Consider the following 21,480-nt stretch of genomic DNA (forward strand, 5'->3'; position numbering starts at 1 on the left):
CTTATCAGACCAAAGGTTATTTTTGCATAAATGGTATCAATTTTTGGACTTGAAAAAATTTTTACTCACTGGTTGCATTTCAGAAAATACTTGGTTGCTGGATTGCTTCTGTTTAGCATGCGAAAATGCACATTTTTAACGCGATAATGCACCCTTTTACACCAGTCCAACATCACGCATTGTTACTCATGCTTTTAAGCATAATTTTGTCAATAGGGACTTGACCTAATTCTTCAAAATAACCTTATTTTTAAGAAGAATCCACTATGAGCTCCCTGGACGATATTACATATTTGCCTCTGGGTAATTCTCAAAAATTGGGGCAAATTTCAATATTTTTTTTTTCAATTTTGAAAATTTTAAAATACACACTTTTTTGAAATTTTCAAAATTGGACTCATAAATATACATACCCTCGACCTCATTTTTGGTATTGGTCTCAATCAACCCCCCTGGTGCAGTGGGGGGAAGGTTTTAAGACTTCTTAAAGACACAACGAGGAAAAAATTATGCAGGGAAAATGTGAGAAAATCTTGAAAAAAAGGGCATTGGAAAATATCATTCGATGAAATTTCTTGTATCAATGTAACCGTACATACCCCTTAAATATTTGTATACTTGTTTTTGGACAGAAAGCCGAACATTACCGCGAAAATATTGAGACACAACTATGGAAGTTGAATTTGAGACATGTAAAAATTTCGCATGTATTTCGATTTTTTTACGAACTAAATTAATTGGCATTCGTCTTTTGAAATGTGGATAGCACTCTTATCAACCATTCGAATCGGTGTGACCATTTATCCACATAAAAAATCTGAAAAATGAACACGGCGATGGACATTAAAGTCGGGGGCAGACTTTGAACCCCCTGCAAAGTTTTTTAATAAACGTTTTGAGTTCAACTGATAGCGTCAAAATGTAGAAAATTTCATGTAGAACAATTTTGTATCCTTTGGTTTTTTTGATAAGATGCATATTTGTATCATAAATACGGGATTGAAAAAAAAAAAACATGTGCTCGGACAGGACACGACTAGGAACTTTTGGCCATTCAAGCGATTCCAGGTGGGGAGGGGAGGGGGTCTAAGCATGTTTAAATAGTTAAATAGATGCCCCGGTGGTATTGAATCAAGTTCTGAAAAAAAAATTCACATATCTTGTACACTTTTGAAAAAATTGCTAGAAATTGTCTTGGGACAGAAATTTGCCAAATTTTTGAGAATTACCCCTCCCTATTTACTCATAGTTTCGAAAAAAGGAAAAATATGAAAAACACCGGTACCCAGTTTAAAAAAATGCTGTACTCAGTAGGAAAATGACTGTGTTCTTTTTCAAAATTTAAGACATAAGTTTCCATGAAAGTAATTTGGTTCGTTTTGGAAAAGAAGAGTATACAGGCAAACAGCATTGGTTGCGAGGCAACTAAAAAGTTTATCCTTGAAAATGAGGATAATTAGCGAAATTTTGACACAGATATCATAAAATTTTTGCAATTTTTTCACCAGTGGTGTTGCTTTTTAAATTAGGTGCTTCATCCAAGGTAGGGAGTGCAATATTGTGTAGCGAGCCAGGTGATTTATAATGAGTAGGTAATTCATTTTTTGTTTGTTTTAGTTCAATTCATTTACCTACACTGCATACAATTATTTTTGTCAAGTTTGGTCGCCAGTCCTACTTAAGCTTAATAATTCCAAAGTTTAAATTTTAAATCACTTTTTAAAAGTAATTTCCTCGATTGAATTAATTAAATGTACCTATAGGTACGTCAATTACTGAAAATACTTGTATTGTTCTTAAATGCTTCAATTTTCCTGCGCACAAAAAAATTCTACACTGTAAATTTCAATTTAGGTGTTGGCATGTCATCATTCACAATCACCCGGTACTCGTGTGCATGTTAAAATTTTGAAACATGTTCAGGTTCATCCAATAATTGCTTTTACAAGTGTTGCTTCAATTAATAATGATTTATGGCATTGACAATACAGTTTAGTCAAAATGAAGGCTCGATGCATAAATCTTCGCAAAATGTTACTACGCTGAATAATTTTTCAGATGTTTAAAACGTCTGTTTCTCATTATACCTACCTACGAATTTTTTCCCCATAAAAAACCGAACAGGTAAGTATTACTTCTGATGAGAAAGAAAAGGTAAGGTGCCTATAGGCACTCGTAGCTAGAATTTGTGGCGGATATATAGACATTGCGGGAGTCTGTTGAAACAGTCTAGACGAATATTCAGCACTTGGCAATTTATAGAGATGAAATACGAATATCTGTTCTTCATTGGTACATTGCTATGGATTAGCAGCAATTCGCAAGTAGAATGTTTATGGGAAAAAATATTCGGTCAGTCATTTACAGAGACGATTTCCTCTTTCTTTTCAACAGCATCAAGTAAAGACATGAATCATATGTATTTTTGAATCGTATATTTTTTCGTGACTGTATTTTTTTAAAAATGATTATGTTATTCTATTTTTCAGACGCAGAATTCCCTTCTCTAGTGCTAGCTGTTGATAAATCTATGAATTGTTTCATAGCGAATGTCCCCGTTGTTACTAATCGAATGGGCTCGAATTTCAACAAGTTTTTATTCGCTTGCCCAGCAGAAACAGAAGCAGAAAGAGCAATAGATTATCGAGATTCCCCAACAGAGAGAAGTTTATTCATTAAGAAATCTTACGAAAATCCAATAAATAATATAAAAGATAAGAAGAAAGCTCAAGCTCTAGCTCAAGATATGAGTGAATTTGATAAAAAAGATTCTCAGTTTATAGAATATTTCTGCGAGAATCCGATTATTCCTTCTATAAAATATGTCTCTTCTGTGATTGAAAATGGGTTGGAGATTGAATATCATCTTGTTGGGTTCAAGGTAAGTTTTCTTTCATTTTTTGAAAATATTTTTTTCATTCGGTTGAATTGAAAAACTTTATAATTTTATTGGCTCAAACATAATTTTAAAAAAGACCAACTTTTTTTTTAAATTGAAAATTAATTTTTACACCTAGATGAAAAAATTTCAAGCTTTTGTATTTTTTTTTCAGGTATATGTGAAAGATCAAAAAGATTTGAAAGTCGAGGAGTACGGAAAAAAGTTTTTAAAATTGAGCCAGGTTCGTTTCTAGCTTTTTAATGGATATTTTCTTGTGTCCTAATAATTTCACTATTCAAGTGAAAATTGAAAAATATTTAAGTAGGTACCTACTTTCAGGACTTCGCATGGTTCAATTTATTAATCATTCGATTTGACCGAAACGGAGGCAATGTGTTGAGTGTAGCCAGTGAAATGTACAATGATAGAATGAATATTAGCCCGCCAAAAACTGACTCTTCTGCGGATGACAAGAATATAGAAGACAGTTTATGGGAGAAATACTTTTATAAGGATAAAAATTACGAAATCACGTTCACTTACACTGTCGTGAGTAGATACGATTTTTCAAAATATTTTAAAACAGTGAATTTTATCAAATTTGAACAGTTGCACGAATTTTTTGAAACCCAAGAAAAAAAGTGTGATCCAAGTTATGGATACTTTTTGAAAGAAATCACAGATCAAATTCAAAAATCATTACAACAACCTGCAACATTTTTTTGGGATGTTTTTTCAGGACAATCAACGAGTAGTTTTAGAATCATTATTCAATCCAACGCCTATATTGAATACATATTTGGATCCAGCGGAAGATAGAAAGTTGGTAAAAGTTCATTTAGCTCCAGTCAACAGTTTTGTGAATCCCTTGCTGAGACAAGCATCCAGAACTTACGGAAATATTGCGCCAATGTGGCATGTTATCAAAACAAATGCCTGGTTTAAAGTGGAACAATACGTACAGCATTTAGTCCAAGTAAGAGCAAGTAGGCCCTCAAAGAAGGGGAATTTTTGAAAAAAAAATCATGGTTTTTTCGCTCCAGCATCTACCCAATCTGTTTTGAGAAAAATGGCTCAGTTTTAAAAGACATGTGCTTGGAATTCTGGGTTGACCTCGGACAACCTTTTGTAGGGTTCCACTGGCTGATAGAAAATTTGCAAATGGATTATATTTTTGTGTGAATTCGAGTTTGGAAAATTTTTTCTTCTCAAATGTTTTGTATTAATTGAGCCAAAGAAACATGGAGAGATTATCATTTCTGATGTTGGGAAAATATTTTTTGAAATGCAGTGGTGCCAATTTTTTTTAAAATCAACATTTTTTCGATTATTTTTTGAAATTGGAAATAATGACAAAATAATTGGCAACACTGCATTCCAAACACTTGTCCAGTATTGAAAATACTTAATTTTGGTTTTAATTTTTACAGGCAGTCTACGGAATATACGTTATAACAGGAACTTACGGAACCTATACCATGTTCTGTGGTCAAACATGCCAAAGAGAAATTTACCTCGAAGCAAACAAAAACGTAAGAGTGCCTTTAGCATTCTGGAAAATCGTAATGTACACCAAAAAAGCCAAGCAGTTTTACAACATATTGATCGTCACTGTCAATAACCCATACGAGTACGTACCGAATGTCTTGTGTGAAACTAGTCAATGTGAAGAACTCGGTTGGGGACATGTCAAACAAAGTAATTTTGCAATGGGGCGTACTTCTTGCTGCAAACTCACTGAGGATATTTTACGAAAATTACAAATTAGCAATAGTGTGAAATTGGAACACGATTTGGATTTGAAAAGATTACTTCACTGGGAGAATGAAAAACTCACCTTGAACGTGGAGAAATTTACTGAAGATCAGGCATCAAAATCAATTGATCGTACAATACGGGCCGATAACCCCGAGTATAGGAATGAGAAAATTTCACTCGACAGTGAACTTAGAAGTAAAAATAAGGATAAAAACGATGAAATAAGTTTCACTGGTGTAGTTTCGACATTTTGGAATAGTGTTTCGCCGATGTTATATACGTACTTACCGAATTTTTCGGGTAATAAAAATGGCGATATTGAAGTGGAAAAACCGAAATAAGCCAAATCCAATGTTTAAAAACTGACCAAGTCTGTTTTTTTTTGAATAAGTGTACATTTTTCAATAAATAATTAGATGGCAGGTACCTAGGTGTGTTTTTTTTTTAGTCAATTGTTCATTTCAACTTCTACAAGTCAGTTTAAGGAATTGAGGATCATACGATAAGGTTATACGAATTCATATTCCCTGCATCCGCTAATCTCACGATGACAGGCTCAAATAGGTTCCCGAAACCAAAAACATAGTATTTAATGTGTCGTACGAACAAACCCCTTTTTCAAACTTTTACCCCATTTGAGGAGGTGCTGGGGGCCGTGGATGACGTCCAATCAAAAATCTGACGTCATATTCGTATTCAGCGTCACCAAAAATGTACAATTTGATATATCACATGCCCCAGATTTTTCTTTGAAAGTTTTGCTCAAATTTGGAGAAGGGGGGTGCTTCCCTTTCCTTTAAAATATGTCATCTCGAAAAATGAATATTTCGAAAAAGCATCAAAAGATATGTGATGAGCAGACATGCCCTAACCGCCTGTGGTGGTGACTAATGTTCTAGGGTAGTTGCAATAAAGTTTGAAGGTGAGGATCAGGGCTGTAAGGTAATTTATGTTGGTAAATTACGACCGTATTTTACGGTATTTTACCAAAAGTTTATTACTGTATTTTACCATAATTTACCAAACAGCCAAATTGAACACTTTTTTCCCATCTTTCCTTCAAAATTTTCCCCATAAATTTCCAAAAAATGTCCTTGGAAAATTTCCTATAATCTCTAATAACACCTAAAACAGATGAAAATTTACTTCAGAAGCAGGTCAGAAGTTCAGAACGTTTAAGTCAAACTACAAATAACTCTTCATATCCAAATTAGTAAAATACCATAAATACCGTATTTTACCGCCGTATTTTACCAGAAAGGTAACATTTTAACGAAGTTGCAAATCGCGAATCACGTTAATGACGAAAATCTTCAATCGCTCAAAGATCAAGAAAAATGCGCGAGATATGTGGAATGTTCTTCTTAAAAGGTATGAACGTAAAACCGCTGTTTCTAAAATGATGCTCATTCGGAAATTAACTAATTTAAAAATGCCCGATAATTCGGATTTAAATATAATCACATTCTTGTTTTTGAAAACCTTGTACGAGATTGTAAAAATGCCGGAATCGATTGGGATGACAGTTATTGGCCATGTTTTCTACTCGGCACCTTGCCTACCAGTTATTCAGTAATTGTAGGAGCGTTGGAAGCAAATTCTACTGTTCTCGAAATGGAGGAGGTCAAATCAAAAATTTGGAATTGATTATGACGAAATATTTTCTCCGGTAGCACGATTATCCTCATTTAGAATTTTATTAGCGATATCTGTGCAATTTGGTTTTCATATACATCAACTTGATGTCAAAACTGCCTTTTTAAACGGAGATCTGTTGTAAGAAATATTTATGGAAATCTCTGAAGGGTTTACACAAAACTATGATATGGTATGTAAATTAAATAAAAGTCTTTATGGTTTAAAGCAAGCACCAAGATGTTGGTATCAAAAATTCGATATTTTTCTTAAATCACTTGGTTTTGTTAATTTTGAAAATGAATATTGCCTTTACGTGAGAATCGATGAAAATCCAGAAAATTGTATTTATTTATTATTATACCTACGTTGATGATATTATAATTGCTTGCAAAAATCTAGAAATTTTGAATAAAATTAAAAATATTTTCAAAAGCAAGTTTGAAATGTCCGATATGGGAGAGGTAAAATATTATCTCGGCATACACGTTGAAAAACATGAAAATGAAATTGTTCTCTCTCAAAAATCGTATTTAGAGAAAGTCTTAAAAAAATTTAATATGAACGATTGCCGATCTGTTTCGATTCCTCTAGATGTTGGTGTTGATTTAAATGAAATGAATAAAAACGATGAAAATTCAAATTTACCTTGTCACCAAGCAATTGGATGTCTTATGTATGCAATGTTAGCAACTAGATGATTAACGTGAACAGTTGGGTAAGTGTTGAAACACACTCCAAATAATCATAATTTCCTCATAATTATATGAGGAGCTGAGAATCAAAACTCACATTTGCCAAAAAAAAAAAATACTGTTTGATGGCAGATTTGGATATACCGTTTTACACTCTATAATGTGACATATTCAGTTTTTTTGGATCAAAGTCATTTTGGTGTGAAATTCACTTTCAAAACCAAGGGTTAGAATCAAAACTTAGTTTTGTTTGCAAAATTCCATAGGGAAAAGTTTGATAACAAGCTGAATTTTGGTACACAGGGGTTTTTTGATACGCTGAACACGCATTTGGGGTGTCCAGGTGAATCCGGTGTACGCTTCCCCCTTTTTTGTGGAACTTAAGCCCCCAAATTTGTTTTTATGCGTTTAAGTCCGAAAATATGCAATTTTATGCAAAATTTATGTTTTTTGGGTCGCAGAATACGAATTTGACAATATTTTTTTTGTAGGGGTGGAGGATGAGGGGGTGAGGGGGGCGAGAAATTCAAAATTTGACTATAATGATGTGTGATATGTCGAAATGTATGTTTTTGAGGGTGTAGATCACGAATTTGACAATATTTTTTTCGTAGGGGTCAATGGTGAGGGCTGAGGGGTGAAAATGGTTAAAAATTCAAAATTTGACTATAATGATGTGTTTAATTGTCGAAATGTATGTTTTCGTGGTTGTAAATCACGAATTTGACAATATTTTTTTCGTAAGGGTTAATGGTGGGGGATGAAGGGGGTGAAAAATTCAAATATTGTCAAATTCGTGATCTACACCTTCAAAAACATACATTTCGACATATCACACATCATTATAGTCAAATTTTGAATTTTTAACCATTTTCACCCCTCAGCCCCCACCATTGACCCCTACGAAAAAAATATTGTCAAATTCGTGATTTACACCCTCAAAAACATACATTTCGACATATCACACATCATTATAGTCAAATTTTGAATTTCTCATCCCCCTCGCCCCCTCATCCCCCACCCCTACAAAAAAATATTGTCAAATTCGTATTCTGCGACCCAAAAAACATAAATTTTGCATAAAATTGCATATTTTCAGACTTAAACGCGTAAAAACAAATTTGGGGGCTTAAGGTCCACAAAAAAGGGGGAAGCGTACACCGGATTCACCTGAACACCCCAAATTCGTGTTCAGTGTATCAAAAAACCCCCGTATACCAAAATTCAGCTTGTTATCAAACTTTTCCCTATCGTCGTAATTAAAAGTTAAAACAGTGAAAAAAAATTTGATCGCAAATCTTGGGGTCAAAACTCACATTTGCCATTCTTTGTCTGGATATTAAAGCAGAAGGGAGCTAGGTGAAAATCAGCCAATACACGGAATCGTGTGCTAGTAGCGCTATCTAATGATTCATTTTGGTATTATAAGTTTTTTCAACTGGCAACACTACTAACTCAGTTTTTTGCATTTTTCTCAAAATCGTTTATGGTGGCAAATGTGAGTTTTGATTCTCAGCTCCTCATATTGTGATTAAATGATAGAAGCGTTTCAATGTAGCGGAGCATTTGCACCCACCTACATTGAGCTATGAATGAATTAGATCATAAGGAATAGCTTACTCTAATTCTGCTCATATAATAAATGTTAGACCAGGACTTGTTCCTGAGGTGCAAGCTTAATATACTTAACGTAATTTAGGTCTATTCACCATTTTATGATTACTATATTAATTATCCTTACGATAATTAATATTTTATTAATAGGCACAACTATTTAGGTTATTTTATTGATTAAGTATTTTATCGTCAATAAATGGTTTAAGTTGTTGTCTCGTAATTTATTTACGAATTACATGTTTGATAAATAGAATGAATAGTGGATTGTGAATAATAAGTTGCATAGCAATATGTAACTAGGCATAGGTTAATTCTCACCCCTTAGGAGATATTTTCCTGTCATTCTCTCTATGGTAATTCTTATGACCCCCATCATCATTCTATCCCTGCTCTTCCCAATCCCACTATTACAGATACATCTATGAACATTTTTCAGAATTTTGAATTGTAGCTCCCAGTGACAGTTCCGTTTTGAAATTTGAACTTTCAATTTGCGAGTTGAACTTTCAGGTTTTGAAAATTTCAAAAATACTTTGGTATAAAGTTCAAAATGGAATGTCCTTTTGAATTGTGAAATCAATTTTGATCGAAGAGTTGAGTATCTCGAGATAATGTGAAAATTAATAAAGCCCCTCCCCCTGCATCCATCCCCTTAGGTGGCTGGGACCAAACTGATTGCGGGTTTCTTACTTATTGGGTGCGTATACATTGTAAAAAAAATTGAGCGAAATCGAAAAACAGGATTGATATCTTTGATCGTCCACGATCTCGATTACACGTTGAAAAGTTACGCGAGTTTTAAGTCTATGAAATCAGCTCAGAAAAAACTTCCTTATATAAAGGATGTAGTTGCCAAATTGAAAACAAGACACCTGGAGAGATTGGAAGAGCACTCAAATAGTAGAAGCAATCAAACTCATGGATGACGACGCAGTCAGGAGACTGAAACGCAAACACATCCTAAATTGAAAAGTCATGCATAAGGGACCACTGAGCCCCTCATGCGCAAAATATTGTAAATATTGTTAAAATAATTAATTGTGGCTAATAGCGACCGTTGTAATTTTAAAAGATAAAATAAAATAAAAAAAAGAAAGAAAAAACTTCAATAAAGTTTTGAATCTTAAACATTTTTTTAGATTTATGAAACAGCAGGACACAATGAAAAAAATTTTACATGGAATAATTTTTATAGATTTGGGCAATTTTGGAGAAAAAATTGTGTTGGAATTTTTTTCTAAATTAAATTTTCATACCACATTAATCACCTTCATAGAAAATCCTCATCACAAAGCGACTCTCTCCAGAATAATTTTTGTACTTGCAACTACAATTCAAAATTATTGAGAATAAGTACTTACATTTCAAACGATGGGTTTCCGAAACATTCAGTTTTTCAGACCTGAATACGCGATGACGAAAAATTTGATTTCAATGCGCACGTTCTTAAACATTGAAAAAACTGCCGTCACAGAACTATTTACTCGTACACCTAGTACCTACAATACAACATTACACGTACCTACGTAGGTATAAGTACATATGAATCTAACTCATACAAAAAATTTGCGCGCCTACTACATGCACTCGTCCTTGAAAAGTATGAGTAAGATTTTTCAGCAGAAAAACATCTGAGTAAATCAACTTTTTCATTCGCAGAAAAAAACTTTAAAAATTTTTGCGAATAATTTCATTGCGATTGCTACACTTTAAACGGCGTAATCTTCCAGATCCAACGCACCTTACAAACCAAAACCAACTTTCTTTTTGTTCGATGAAAACGAAGTTTTAAAATGAAATTTTCAGCTTTTATTACTCTGTTGTTTTTGTTCATTGCTCACCAGAATGTGGAATGTGGAGTAGGATTTATATCGAGAATTTTCAATCCTTTTCTTGGAACTCAATCACAATCTGCAGGTAAAATCATATACCTACCATCAAAAAGTGTCTATACCTTCATTAAATCAGATGCATACATATTTCATACCTAATAATGTTGTAAAGATCAGTCAGAATATAACTTTGAAATTATTCATTTGAAGAGTGATATTCCAAAACTCGCTTTGTCCATTTTCACAACTTTTCAGGAAAGAGGAAAAACAGTTTCCCTTTAAACTGGTAAAATGGCTTTTTAGGCGAGTTTAGCACTTTATTTGGGTGGATTTATGATGTAGGAGTGTAGGTATACACTTCATCCACTAAATACTGCTGAAAAAAATTTCAATAAAAATGGATAAAGCGGGTTTTGGAAGATTATTTTTTAAAACATTTTTAGTGAATTGGCTATTTAGGTGAGTTTAACACCTCATTTTGGTAGGTTGATGATGTAGGAATGTGAGTTACTACTTCATCTACCAGGTCCCGCTGAAAAACGCACTTCGATGAAAATGGACAAAGCGAGTTTTGGAATATCACTCTTCATTTACACCTGCGAAGGTCATTCCACGTCAATTCGACCAAGAAATGGTAAGGGGAGGTGTTGGCGATTTTTTCGAAATTTTTCCTGTGGAAAGACCTTCCGAAGGGATGAACAATGGCGCAAATCGCAGCCCTCTAGACCTTTTTTAAATGCTGCTAGGGAGTGTCAACGTTTTTAGTGAACTTGATAATATCATCCATTTCAGCAGTGGATTACTCGATAACCGCGATATATACCTACCAAAATGGAACTTTTTCCAATGGTTAAGGGGTTTGAAAGACTTTTTGGTGATATCATAGAAATCAGTGTTGCCACTTTTTTTTGTACAAAAAATTAGCTCGAAAAGTTTCAAAACATAGTTTTCATATCGTTCCAATTCTCAAAAATTCTGAAAAAAAATATAGTAAGGGCAACTTTTTATGCTGAACAACATATTAAAAACAGAGGATGCCATTTTTTCGTAAAGTCGATTTAAAAAAGTTGAAAGTTTGTGGAAAAAAATGTGATTTTTTGATTAAAAATTAAAACATTAAAAAATGTTTGGACTGGTGAAGTTGACCCATTTCATCCCTATTTTTACCTATCCGTTGAAAAAGTTAGAAAAAACCCCTTCACTCGATGAAATATGTAAACTCATCATACAAAATCAAAATTCGAAAAAATTCAATTTTAAATTCCATCATTATCATCACTGAACTTTGATCCGGTGAGCTGTTCAGCCCATCTGGGAAACTGTAGAAGAATTGCTCGCTGATGCATCATCAAGTTTTTTCTTTGGTCTTCCTCTGCTCGTCCTGCCAGTTGGAGTGTATTCTTTGACTTTTTGAAGGACCGTTCATCAGGCATTCTATCAACATATTTTTGCCATTTCTTTCTGTAATCTTTCACTCGTCTAATGATTGGCTCTGCTCCTAGCTCTTTCAGGATGTCTTCATTCCTTTTCCTATCTCGTCTCATATATCCTGCAGTGGCTAACAATGAATCTCATTTTCGTTGCAGTTAACTCTGCTTTTTATATCCTTTCTCATCATCCATGTTTCACTTCCATACAGCAGCATTGGTCTTGCCAGCATATTGTAGATTCTTATTCGAGTTTTGGCTCTAACTTTTCTTGGAGGAAAGCTCAGTTTATTGCTCCACTCACCCTCGGGAATTTATTGATCTTAAGTTGTGAGTCAACTTCTTCATATGATAGCTCACATCAGGGATATTTAATGCTTTTAACTTGTTCCACTGGCAGTCCATTTACAACAATTTTACTGCGTATTGGCTCCTTCCTCTCAAAGGCCATCACATTTTTTTTTTTTACGACAAGATTCTCATTCCATATCTATCAGCTATACTTTCTGAAGGTTGTGCATTGCTCTCTGCAAGTCATCTTCATTGTCAGCAAAGACCACCTAATCATCAGCAAACAGCAGGGTACTGACATGGGGGTGTCATTGATGTCTAGCCCTTTTGTCTTGGTTTTTGGCCATTCTTTAATCATGTCATCAAAGTAGATGTTGAACAGACTACATGACATTGGGCAATTGGGCATCCCTGGCTTACTCCTCTTCCTATCTTCTTTGCTTCCGACATATTGTTTCCAGATCTTACTCTTATTACATTATCTGTGTATGTATGTATATTTCTTCAATTGAGCGTACTATTTGTTCATTCAGTTCAATTTTCCTCGGGATTTCAAACAACTTCTTCCTTTGATCTCAATCGTACGCCTTCTCCAGATCAACAAAGTACATGTGGGTTTCTAGGTTATATTCTTGTCTCTTCTCCATCAGCAGCTTTGTTGCATATACCCCATCTATGCACAATCTTCTCTTTCAAAATCCATTTTGGCATTCCAATATTATTGGCTTCACATGGCTCTCAATTCTTCTCGCTAGCATCTTTGCAAGTATATTGTAAGCAGCATTTAGTAGGCTAATTCCAGGGTAGTTTCCTGGGTCATTTCGGTCTTCTTTTTTGAAAATGGGTATTACAATTGCAGTATGGAAGTCTTCTGGTATGGTAGCACCTAATAGTATTTTATTGTAGAATAAGGTAGCAGTTTCTTATTAACAGTCATTTTGGCGTTCTTGAATAAGTCTGTTGGTAACTTATCTCTGCCTGGGGCTTTTCCTATTCAGGAGCTTTTCAAGGCTTCGGCTTCATCTAGCTCAAACATAAAAAATGTTCAAATTTATTTTTGAATTCTTTTGAATTTCAATTTTTTTTGTGATGAGTTTATTTCATCGAGTGAAAGGTTTTTCCAACTTTTTCAACGGATACGTAAAAATAGTGATCAAATGGGTCAACTTCACCAATCACCAGACAAAACTTTTTTTCATGCTTTGAATTTAAAAAAACACATTTTTTCACAAACTTTCAGTTTTTAAACCGACTTTACGAAATAATGGCATCCTCATTTCTTATTATGTATTGTTGTTTACTTGTTTAGCATAAGAAGTTGCCCTTACTATATTTTTTTCAGAATTTTTGAGAATTGGAACGATATGAAAACTACGTTTTGAAACTTTTCAAGCTAATTTTTTGTACGCAAAAAATTGGCAACACTGATTTTCATGATATCACTAAAAAGTCTTTCGAAACCCCTAATTGAAATCTGGAGAATAAAGTCACAGAACGCTTTCTGAACCTTGGCTTTCCCTAGGAGTTGTAGTAGACGTTTCCACAAGCCAACGCCAATTTAGGAAAATGTTAGGTGGAAACATCAACGAACACGATGTCTCACCCTTACCTCCAAAAAGAAGTTTGGTCAGTTAGCACTTCCTCAGAAAGGTGCTATTGGCTGTGCGACGGATACATAGAGCGCGCTGCTACGCGCCAAAACGTAAAGTTGAAAACGGGTCCAGTTGTACAGGGAGCATAGGGAAAAATCACGTTTTTTAATTTTTACGCAAAAACGGTAGGGTTTTTTGCTATTATGTATAAAACATTATTTTCAGAGAATTTAATTTCCGATTTTTTGGTGTAAAAAAAATTGAATTTTGATAATTTCTTTCACCCGCTTTCAGCATTTCACAACTTTTTAATTGAATTTCTCCGTGAGTATTGAATCTAAAAATCTGGTGATTATATTAATGTGAAGGGGAGAAAATGCTGATTACTGAGAACATTAAAAAAATTGGATTTACCGATGTATTTTTTTGTGAAATGCTGAAAACGGGTGAAAATTGCTACACAAAAACTGAATTTGTCACGTTGGAAATGGCCGAAGTTCATTTTTTTTTATACCAAAAAATCGGAAATTTAATTCCCTTTAAATAATGCCCTATACAATTGGTAAAAAACCCTACTGTTTTTGCGTAAAAATTAAAAAACGCGATTTCTTCCTATGCTCTCTGTACAACTGGACCCGTTTTCAGCATTTCGAGCGTTCGCCGCTAGAGTCCATGCAATTTATATATGCGGGTGACGCGCGCATCCAACATAAGCGGGAACCAACGAGAAGCCCATGTTGGCACTCGGCTGCTGACTCGAGGCCCTCTCGTTGGTTCCCGCTTACGTTGGATGCGCGCATCTCCCGCATATATACGTTGCACGGACTCTAGATGTCAGCCACTTTGCGTCGCAGTGCCAATGGAAACTACACCTTTCTGAGGGAGTGCTAATTGGGGTTTGGGTTTAGGATTCGAAGTGGGGTAGCTTGTGGGTCTTAGCTCATATGTGGTATATGTGACCGTCCGCAATAAAACCGACCATCCGTCGCAAAAAAATCGAAAATTTTTTTTGCAAATTTTTGTTCTGTAAACCATTTGAGGCCCAAAAATAGGCGAAAAAACGTTTTCGATTTTTTGCGACGGATTGTCGGTTTTATCGCGGACGGTCACATACAAATGTATCCGTAATTGTCTCCGATGAAGAAGCTCATGAACAAATTAACACAATTTCAACAAGATTATCACCATGATTAACATGATTCACAGATTACAACATGGGTTGGGGTTCCATTTTAGTAGGTATATCGCAGTTATCGAGTAATCCACTGCTAAAATTATTGGTCATCCCTTCGGAAGGTCTTTCCATAGGAAAAATTTCAAAAAAATCGCTGACCCCCCCCTTACCACTTCCTGGTCGAATTGACGTGAAATGACCCACCTACGAGAAGACAATTTTTTCCAGCTTTTTTCAATATTTCCACAACTTTTACAATTGAGAAAAAGACCTTTCAAAAAATTTAAGGCGTATTTTGTAGGTACTCTCATTTCTAAAATCATCCGCTGAACTTGAATTTTTTCAGCCCTGTACACGCTACTTAAAATTTTCAATCTACTCGTAGGTAGAGAAAAAATTGCAAAAAACGTACAGAATTCTGAGCAATAGGCCTGTATTTAATATTTTTCATCTCCGACAAGAAATTTAGCTTGCTCATTACAAAAGTTAAAATTGAAAACTGATTGAAAGACCTCACTTTGAGTTCGGAAGAGATACCCTGAATATTTTCAATTTGTGTTTCAGACAAAACAGGGAACCCCTCTTTGGTACTAGCCACTCAAGAACCGAGTTATTACTGCATTATAGCAAATGTACTCCCATATCTTAATCGAAAAGATCCAGATTTCGGTAAATATTTATTCGCCTGCCCAGCGGAAACAGACGCAGATAGACAAATAAACGAAGAAAACTCGTTAACGAAAAATTCGCTATTCATTACAAAATCCTATGGAAATATAAACTTGGGAGATCAGAAGAAAAAACCCAAATCTGAGGAAGATAAAAAGAAACCTGACGATGTCGATTACGATCCTAAAGATTACGAATTGATCGAATACGATTGTGAAAACCCAGTTAATCCGTCGGTGGTGTATTTGCGTAGTACGAACGTGGATGGGATTTCAATTGACCTTTATCTTGTTGGTTTTGAGGTAAGTGTAAATTACCTATATAGTTACTCGTAGGTATCTGATTTCACAATAATAGTAGGTACCTTGATTTTATTTTGAGGGTGGATCTTATCAAGTAAAAAAATTGACTGTATCAGAGCAGATTTGATTTGATAGGCGCTGATCTAAATTCTGAACACATCAAATCATATGTACCTTAGGGTGACAATGAAATACACGGGGAAAATTTTTTTCCATTATTTTTTTTACAGCACACCTGAAAAATGTGCTATGAGGTGTCAAAAAATGATCCCCAAAGTTTCATCTCTCTAAGTTGATTTTAACCCGTGCCTCAAGGGCCCCAAAGTTTGGAACCTAAGGTCCGAGCGCGACCTTACGAGTTCCACCGCGACGCGTGGTGGAGAAATTGTTGAATGCGCGCTACATGCACAAAGTGCAATGAAGTAAGGATATACTGTATTTTTTGATTGTTTTTTTTTCTCAGTCGCAGGTTGGCTTGAAAACAATTTATAAATTATATTTTCTATGAGAAGGCACCATTTTTTCATTTTATTCCGCTATGGAAAAAAATTGAGCTTTCAACACACTTCAGTTCACATTTCTGTAAGTTTCTCTGCACTTCTTCAACACTTGCATAAAATTCAAAACGTTACAAGGATATAAAATTCACTTATTATACTAATTTAATATTTTTTCACTCGCTATCATGTTCAATGTCCATCAATTACCTTATGAAAATCTGATTTTCATTAATAAAGTCATGTTCATTCAATGGAAGTAATTTTCAGCAAGAATATGAGGTAAATTATGGTCATTGGACATGGATAGTGAGTGAAAAAATATTGAATAAGTATAATAAGTGAAATTTATGTACATATATCCTTTTAACCTTTTGAAATTTTTGCCGGTGGTGAAGAGTACAGAGAAATGTACAAAAACGAAAACAAAATTGCGTTGAACGCTCAGTTCTTTTCCATAGCGGAATGAAACGAAAAAATTGTGTTTTTTCATAGAAAATATAATTTATAAATTGTTTTCAAGTCAACTTGTGATTGAGAAAAAAAATTAGATCAAAAAACACAGTATACTGTTACTCTTCTGCACTTCGTATAGGTAGCGCGTACTCAACGATTTCTCCACCACGCGTTGCCGTGAGACTCGGAAGGTTGCGCTCGGGCGTCACGTTCCAAACTTTGGGGCCCTTGAGGCACGGGTTAAAATCAACTTAGAGGGATGAAACTTTGGGGATCATTTTTTGATACCTAATAGCACATTTTTTAGGTGTGCTGTATTCGAAAATCCAAAATTTTCATTTCATTGTCACCCTAATGTACCTACTCAGGAGAAAGTCATCAGATCTGGCTGATCTTGATCAGATGCGATTATTCTTTAAATCCAATGTTCTCAATTCGCATCTGTTCAAACCCATTCCATTAGACCTGAACAGCAGCTCTGATTTTAAACGCTGATCTCAAAATATGTACCCATCAAATCATACCTACACTCAGGATAGCCGCATCAGTTCAGGGGACCAAGTTTTCACTTCTGAGCTGATTTATTCTGGTCAAAAGTGAGATAAAATTAGAGGCATGGAATATCCGGATCTGATGTAATATACTTACTTATTCGAATCAGATCACCCAGCAGAAAACGTTTGGATCTGATTAGGACAGATCAGTTCAAATCTGGATATTTCCTGAATATAATCAGATCTGATCAAATCAAAGTAGGTATTGATCGGATTGGATTTGTTCAGACTTGTTAAATCAAATCTTATCAGATAAAATTAGAGGCATGGAATATCCGGATCTGATGTAATATACTTACTTATTCGAATCAGATCACCCAGCAGAAAACGTTTGGATCTGATTAGGACAGATCAGTTCAAATCTGGATATTTCCTGAATATAATCAGATCTGATCAAATCAAAGTAGGTATTGATCGGATTGGATTTGTTCAGACTTGTTAAATCAAATCTTATCAGATTCGAACATTCTCCGGATTTAATTCGATCTGCTCCCGATCAGAACTACTCGTAATGAGATCAGATTCAGGTCTAATCTTTTCACCCTGAGCTAGGTACTAGATCTGATCACATCAGATCATAATCTCCTGAGTAGATAATATGATTTTACCTGTTCTGATACCTATATATAAGCGATGAGTGCCATATCGAATCAAATAGGTATGCTTAGATACCTATTGACAATTTCTTGATCTGATCAGATCTACTCGTCATAATTTTTCTTTGCATGTGTATTTTTCATGTTTGCAATTTATGATTATTCCAGTTATACTTCAAAGAAGAATATCGGAAATTGGATGCAATTAAATATCAGAAATATATGAATCTTAAAGAGGTAGAATTTTTACTCAATTTCAATGACAACTTTGCTGTCTCAAAGGAGATTGACATCTCGAATTACCTACTAAGTTGTCCATACAGTAGGCAGATGTGTCAAGAGAGTAGTGCCTGGTGGCTTAATTTCTATTTTCTAACTGGAAAAGGTAAATGAAGCGGCGTATGAGTAGGAAAAAAAAGGACTTTCAAAAGCGACCTTGAAAATTTCAGGTCTGTGCTCAAGGTGTCCACAAATTGAAAAACCGGTTTCGTCAAAAAATTCAAACCAGTTTTTATTGGCGCAATGTATTTTACACACTAAGACGACCAAAACATATGAATTTTTGAAACCAGTTGGTTATTTTGCAACCAGTTACCTATCAAAAACAACTCAAAATTGGAGATAGAGAAAAAAGATTGAAACAAAAAATGTAGAGGGCGTGAAAAATTACACAATTTTGTCTAATCTGTCTAATCACATTTTGAAATCAGTTCATTGGCTCAAATTTAGCAACCAGTTTTAACAATCACCTAAAAATTGGATATAGAGAAAACCGATTGGAACAGAAGTCATAGAGCGTGGAAAATTCAGCCATTTTTGCTAATTAGATTTTGAAACCAGTTCAGTAATTTGCAACCAATTATCAAAAACTAAGTACCAAAAATTATTAAAAACCAGTTTGAATTTTTGGATCAAACTGGTTTTTTAATTCAAGGACATCCTGAGAACACAGGCCTGCAATTTTCAAGGTCACTTTTGAAAGCCCTTATTTTTTCCTACTCAACTCCACTTCATTCATCAAGCTCTTTCCACTTAGAAATTAAAGCAGGGGTTGAAACTGTTAAAAAACCAAAAACCAAAAATGAAGGAAAAACCAAATATAAATCTGTTTTGTGCAAAACTCAAAACCAAAAATAAAAAATATTTGATCAAAACCAATTAACCAAAAACCAAATATAAAAAATTTAAAATTTAAATCATCAAAATATGCGCAATGTTTTGACTTTTATGCATTAATTGACTAGTAGAAATGAATACAATAATTAATAATGCCAATACTACATACCTAAAATTAGGTGGCATAATGCGATAATTGGCAGAAAAAAAAAACCTGAAAACTGAAACCAAAAACCCAAAACCAAATAAAAGTTCCAAAAAACTGTAAACCAAAAACCAATATTATCAAAAGGTGAAAACTGAACTGAAACCAAAAACCAAAAATCAATTTTTAAACAGTTTCAACTCCTGAATTAAAGCCATCGGGCACTGGGCACTACTTTCTTGGCATACTCTATAAGGGTAAGGGTACAAAATATTGATCCTCTAGTTTATTTTCTAAATAAATCACCATGTTATTGCGGGAAAAATGTCTGCAATGACTTAAACAATAGCTTGACATGTCTACTTCAACATCTCAAAGCCCCAAGACCCAACATTTTCATTTACTTACTATCTTCTATTTTCCTTTTCCCAAAAAAGGTCATAAATTCAACCAAAAAAAAGTGACCCAAATATCGGACCCCCTAAAAAAACGTGTTAAAAATAAGTATAAAAAAACACCGAAATCAAAATCTGAAGGCGTTAAAACAAATATTTATTACTTTATATGTACCTGAATATAAAATATTTAGAACGTTTTTCTGCTCGGTGGTGTAGTGGGTTGAGCCACAGCTCTCTGAACAAGAGGTCATGGGTTCAAATCCTGCTAGAGACGCAGGCGTTATGTTAACATGTAATGTGTACATTGTACTGCATTTAACATCTATTACACGTTAAGCTCTAAGCACCAGAACAGCAGAGGCAACAGAAATGCACGCAATCTGTCGCCAGCATCAAAAAGCTGTAACTGGTTGAGCAACCATAGGTAGCAGTGATTACAGAACTCAGGGTTGTAAAAACCCGGCTAGTGATGTATGAGCTACTTTGTAGATAGTGTAGAAAGCAACAGGAAACTACTACGTGAAAGCTCAAAACAACGTCGGTTCCCCAGAATAATCGCAGTGGCAATAGGCATTCGCCTCACCCTGTTAGGGTGGCACAAAAATGCGATTTCCCTGTAAACGACAAGTAACCACGACGACAAGAACGTTTTTACAATTCAAATAGAAGCCTCTTTTCTTTGCCGACCTATTCGTAATTGACCTGTTTTCTAATGCATCTAGCGTACAAAAAATTTGTGCCCAGCCTGGGATTGGGAATCAAACCCAGGCCTTCCGGATTGCCGGTCCAGCGTGCATCCACTACACCACTGAGGCAATGAGATTAATCACCATTTTAGATGCATTATCAAACAATTATGAAAATTGGTCACTTACCAAAAAAAAAGTGACCCTAATATCAACCCCCTCAAAAAACGTGTTAAAATTTACAAATGGGTAAAAGAAGCCAAAATCAAAGTCTGAAGACGTTAAAACACATATTTATTACTTGACATATCAACATAAAAGTACCTTAAAACATTTTACCAAAAACTTCGGCCTATTTTTTACGATTTTGGTTCATCTTTTGGCATGTCTGTAGTAAAAAACAAAAGTCTTGAAATTGCCAAAACAATGAGAGGTCGAATTTAGGGCACTTCATAAAATTAACTTTGACCAGAAATTTAAAAACTCGCCGTTGAAATTATCCAAAAAGTAATTAGCACTAATTATTCATTCAAGTGTCTGCAGCATTAAATGAAAATTAACACAAAATTTATCCGCCAAAAACTATTTTCACAAGCTCACTTCGACCAAAATTAGAAATTTAATCTTGACTTTCTGATTTTCGTTTTTTGCTTATCATTTCTCACCATTTGGCTTTACAGCAGTGATTTTGGCCTCATTCGCTTTTTCTGGGAAAAAGGAATAAGAAAAATGTCCTTCCAAAAATGTTGTGGCATTATCAGGTGAGTTAGAGGGGGTGGGGGTCGGATTTAGGGAGGGGTCGATATTCGGTACCCTTACTTAACAATACAGCGCATGAATGATCAAATCTGATGAGATTTGGTCTAAGTAGGTCTTCCTTTTCGGTTTTCGGGTCTGATCATCAGTCTGACCTGCTCTGATTAATCAGGCTTGAACAGATCTATTCAGATATGCTGGGATCTGATTAGGTCTTCCCATTTTGGATCAAATCTGATATGAAGGTTGATCTGAGAATTAAATCTGATTCTGCTTAGACTAGATTTGATCCAGGAAATATCCGGATCTGATCAGATCTCATCAGATCTAATAAGTACCTATTTCCAGTTGGATATAGGCTTACCTAATTGAGGCAGCTTGTTAATTATTTGTAGGTACCTAC

The 21,480-nt window shown here is 34.7% G+C and overlaps 1 protein-coding gene across 1 annotated transcript; it reads left to right on the top strand.

The window, feature by feature from the left end:
- Nucleotides 1–2,032: 2,032 nt before the first annotated feature.
- On the top strand, nt 2,033–5,042 carry LOC135833624 (uncharacterized). The gene is made up of 6 exons (XM_065347395.1): nt 2,033–2,400; nt 2,490–2,881; nt 3,054–3,122; nt 3,221–3,430; nt 3,621–3,857; nt 4,312–5,042. Exons 1-6 carry the CDS (start codon nt 2,265–2,267, stop codon nt 4,978–4,980), a joined length of 1,713 nt encoding a protein of 570 aa, XP_065203467.1. The 5' UTR covers nt 2,033–2,264; the 3' UTR covers nt 4,981–5,042.
- Nucleotides 5,043–21,480: the final 16,438 nt, after the last annotated feature.

Source organism: Planococcus citri, chromosome 2 (genome assembly GCF_950023065.1).
Source record: "Planococcus citri chromosome 2, ihPlaCitr1.1, whole genome shotgun sequence".
In the NCBI taxonomy this organism is placed as follows: domain Eukaryota; kingdom Metazoa; phylum Arthropoda; class Insecta; order Hemiptera; family Pseudococcidae; genus Planococcus; species Planococcus citri.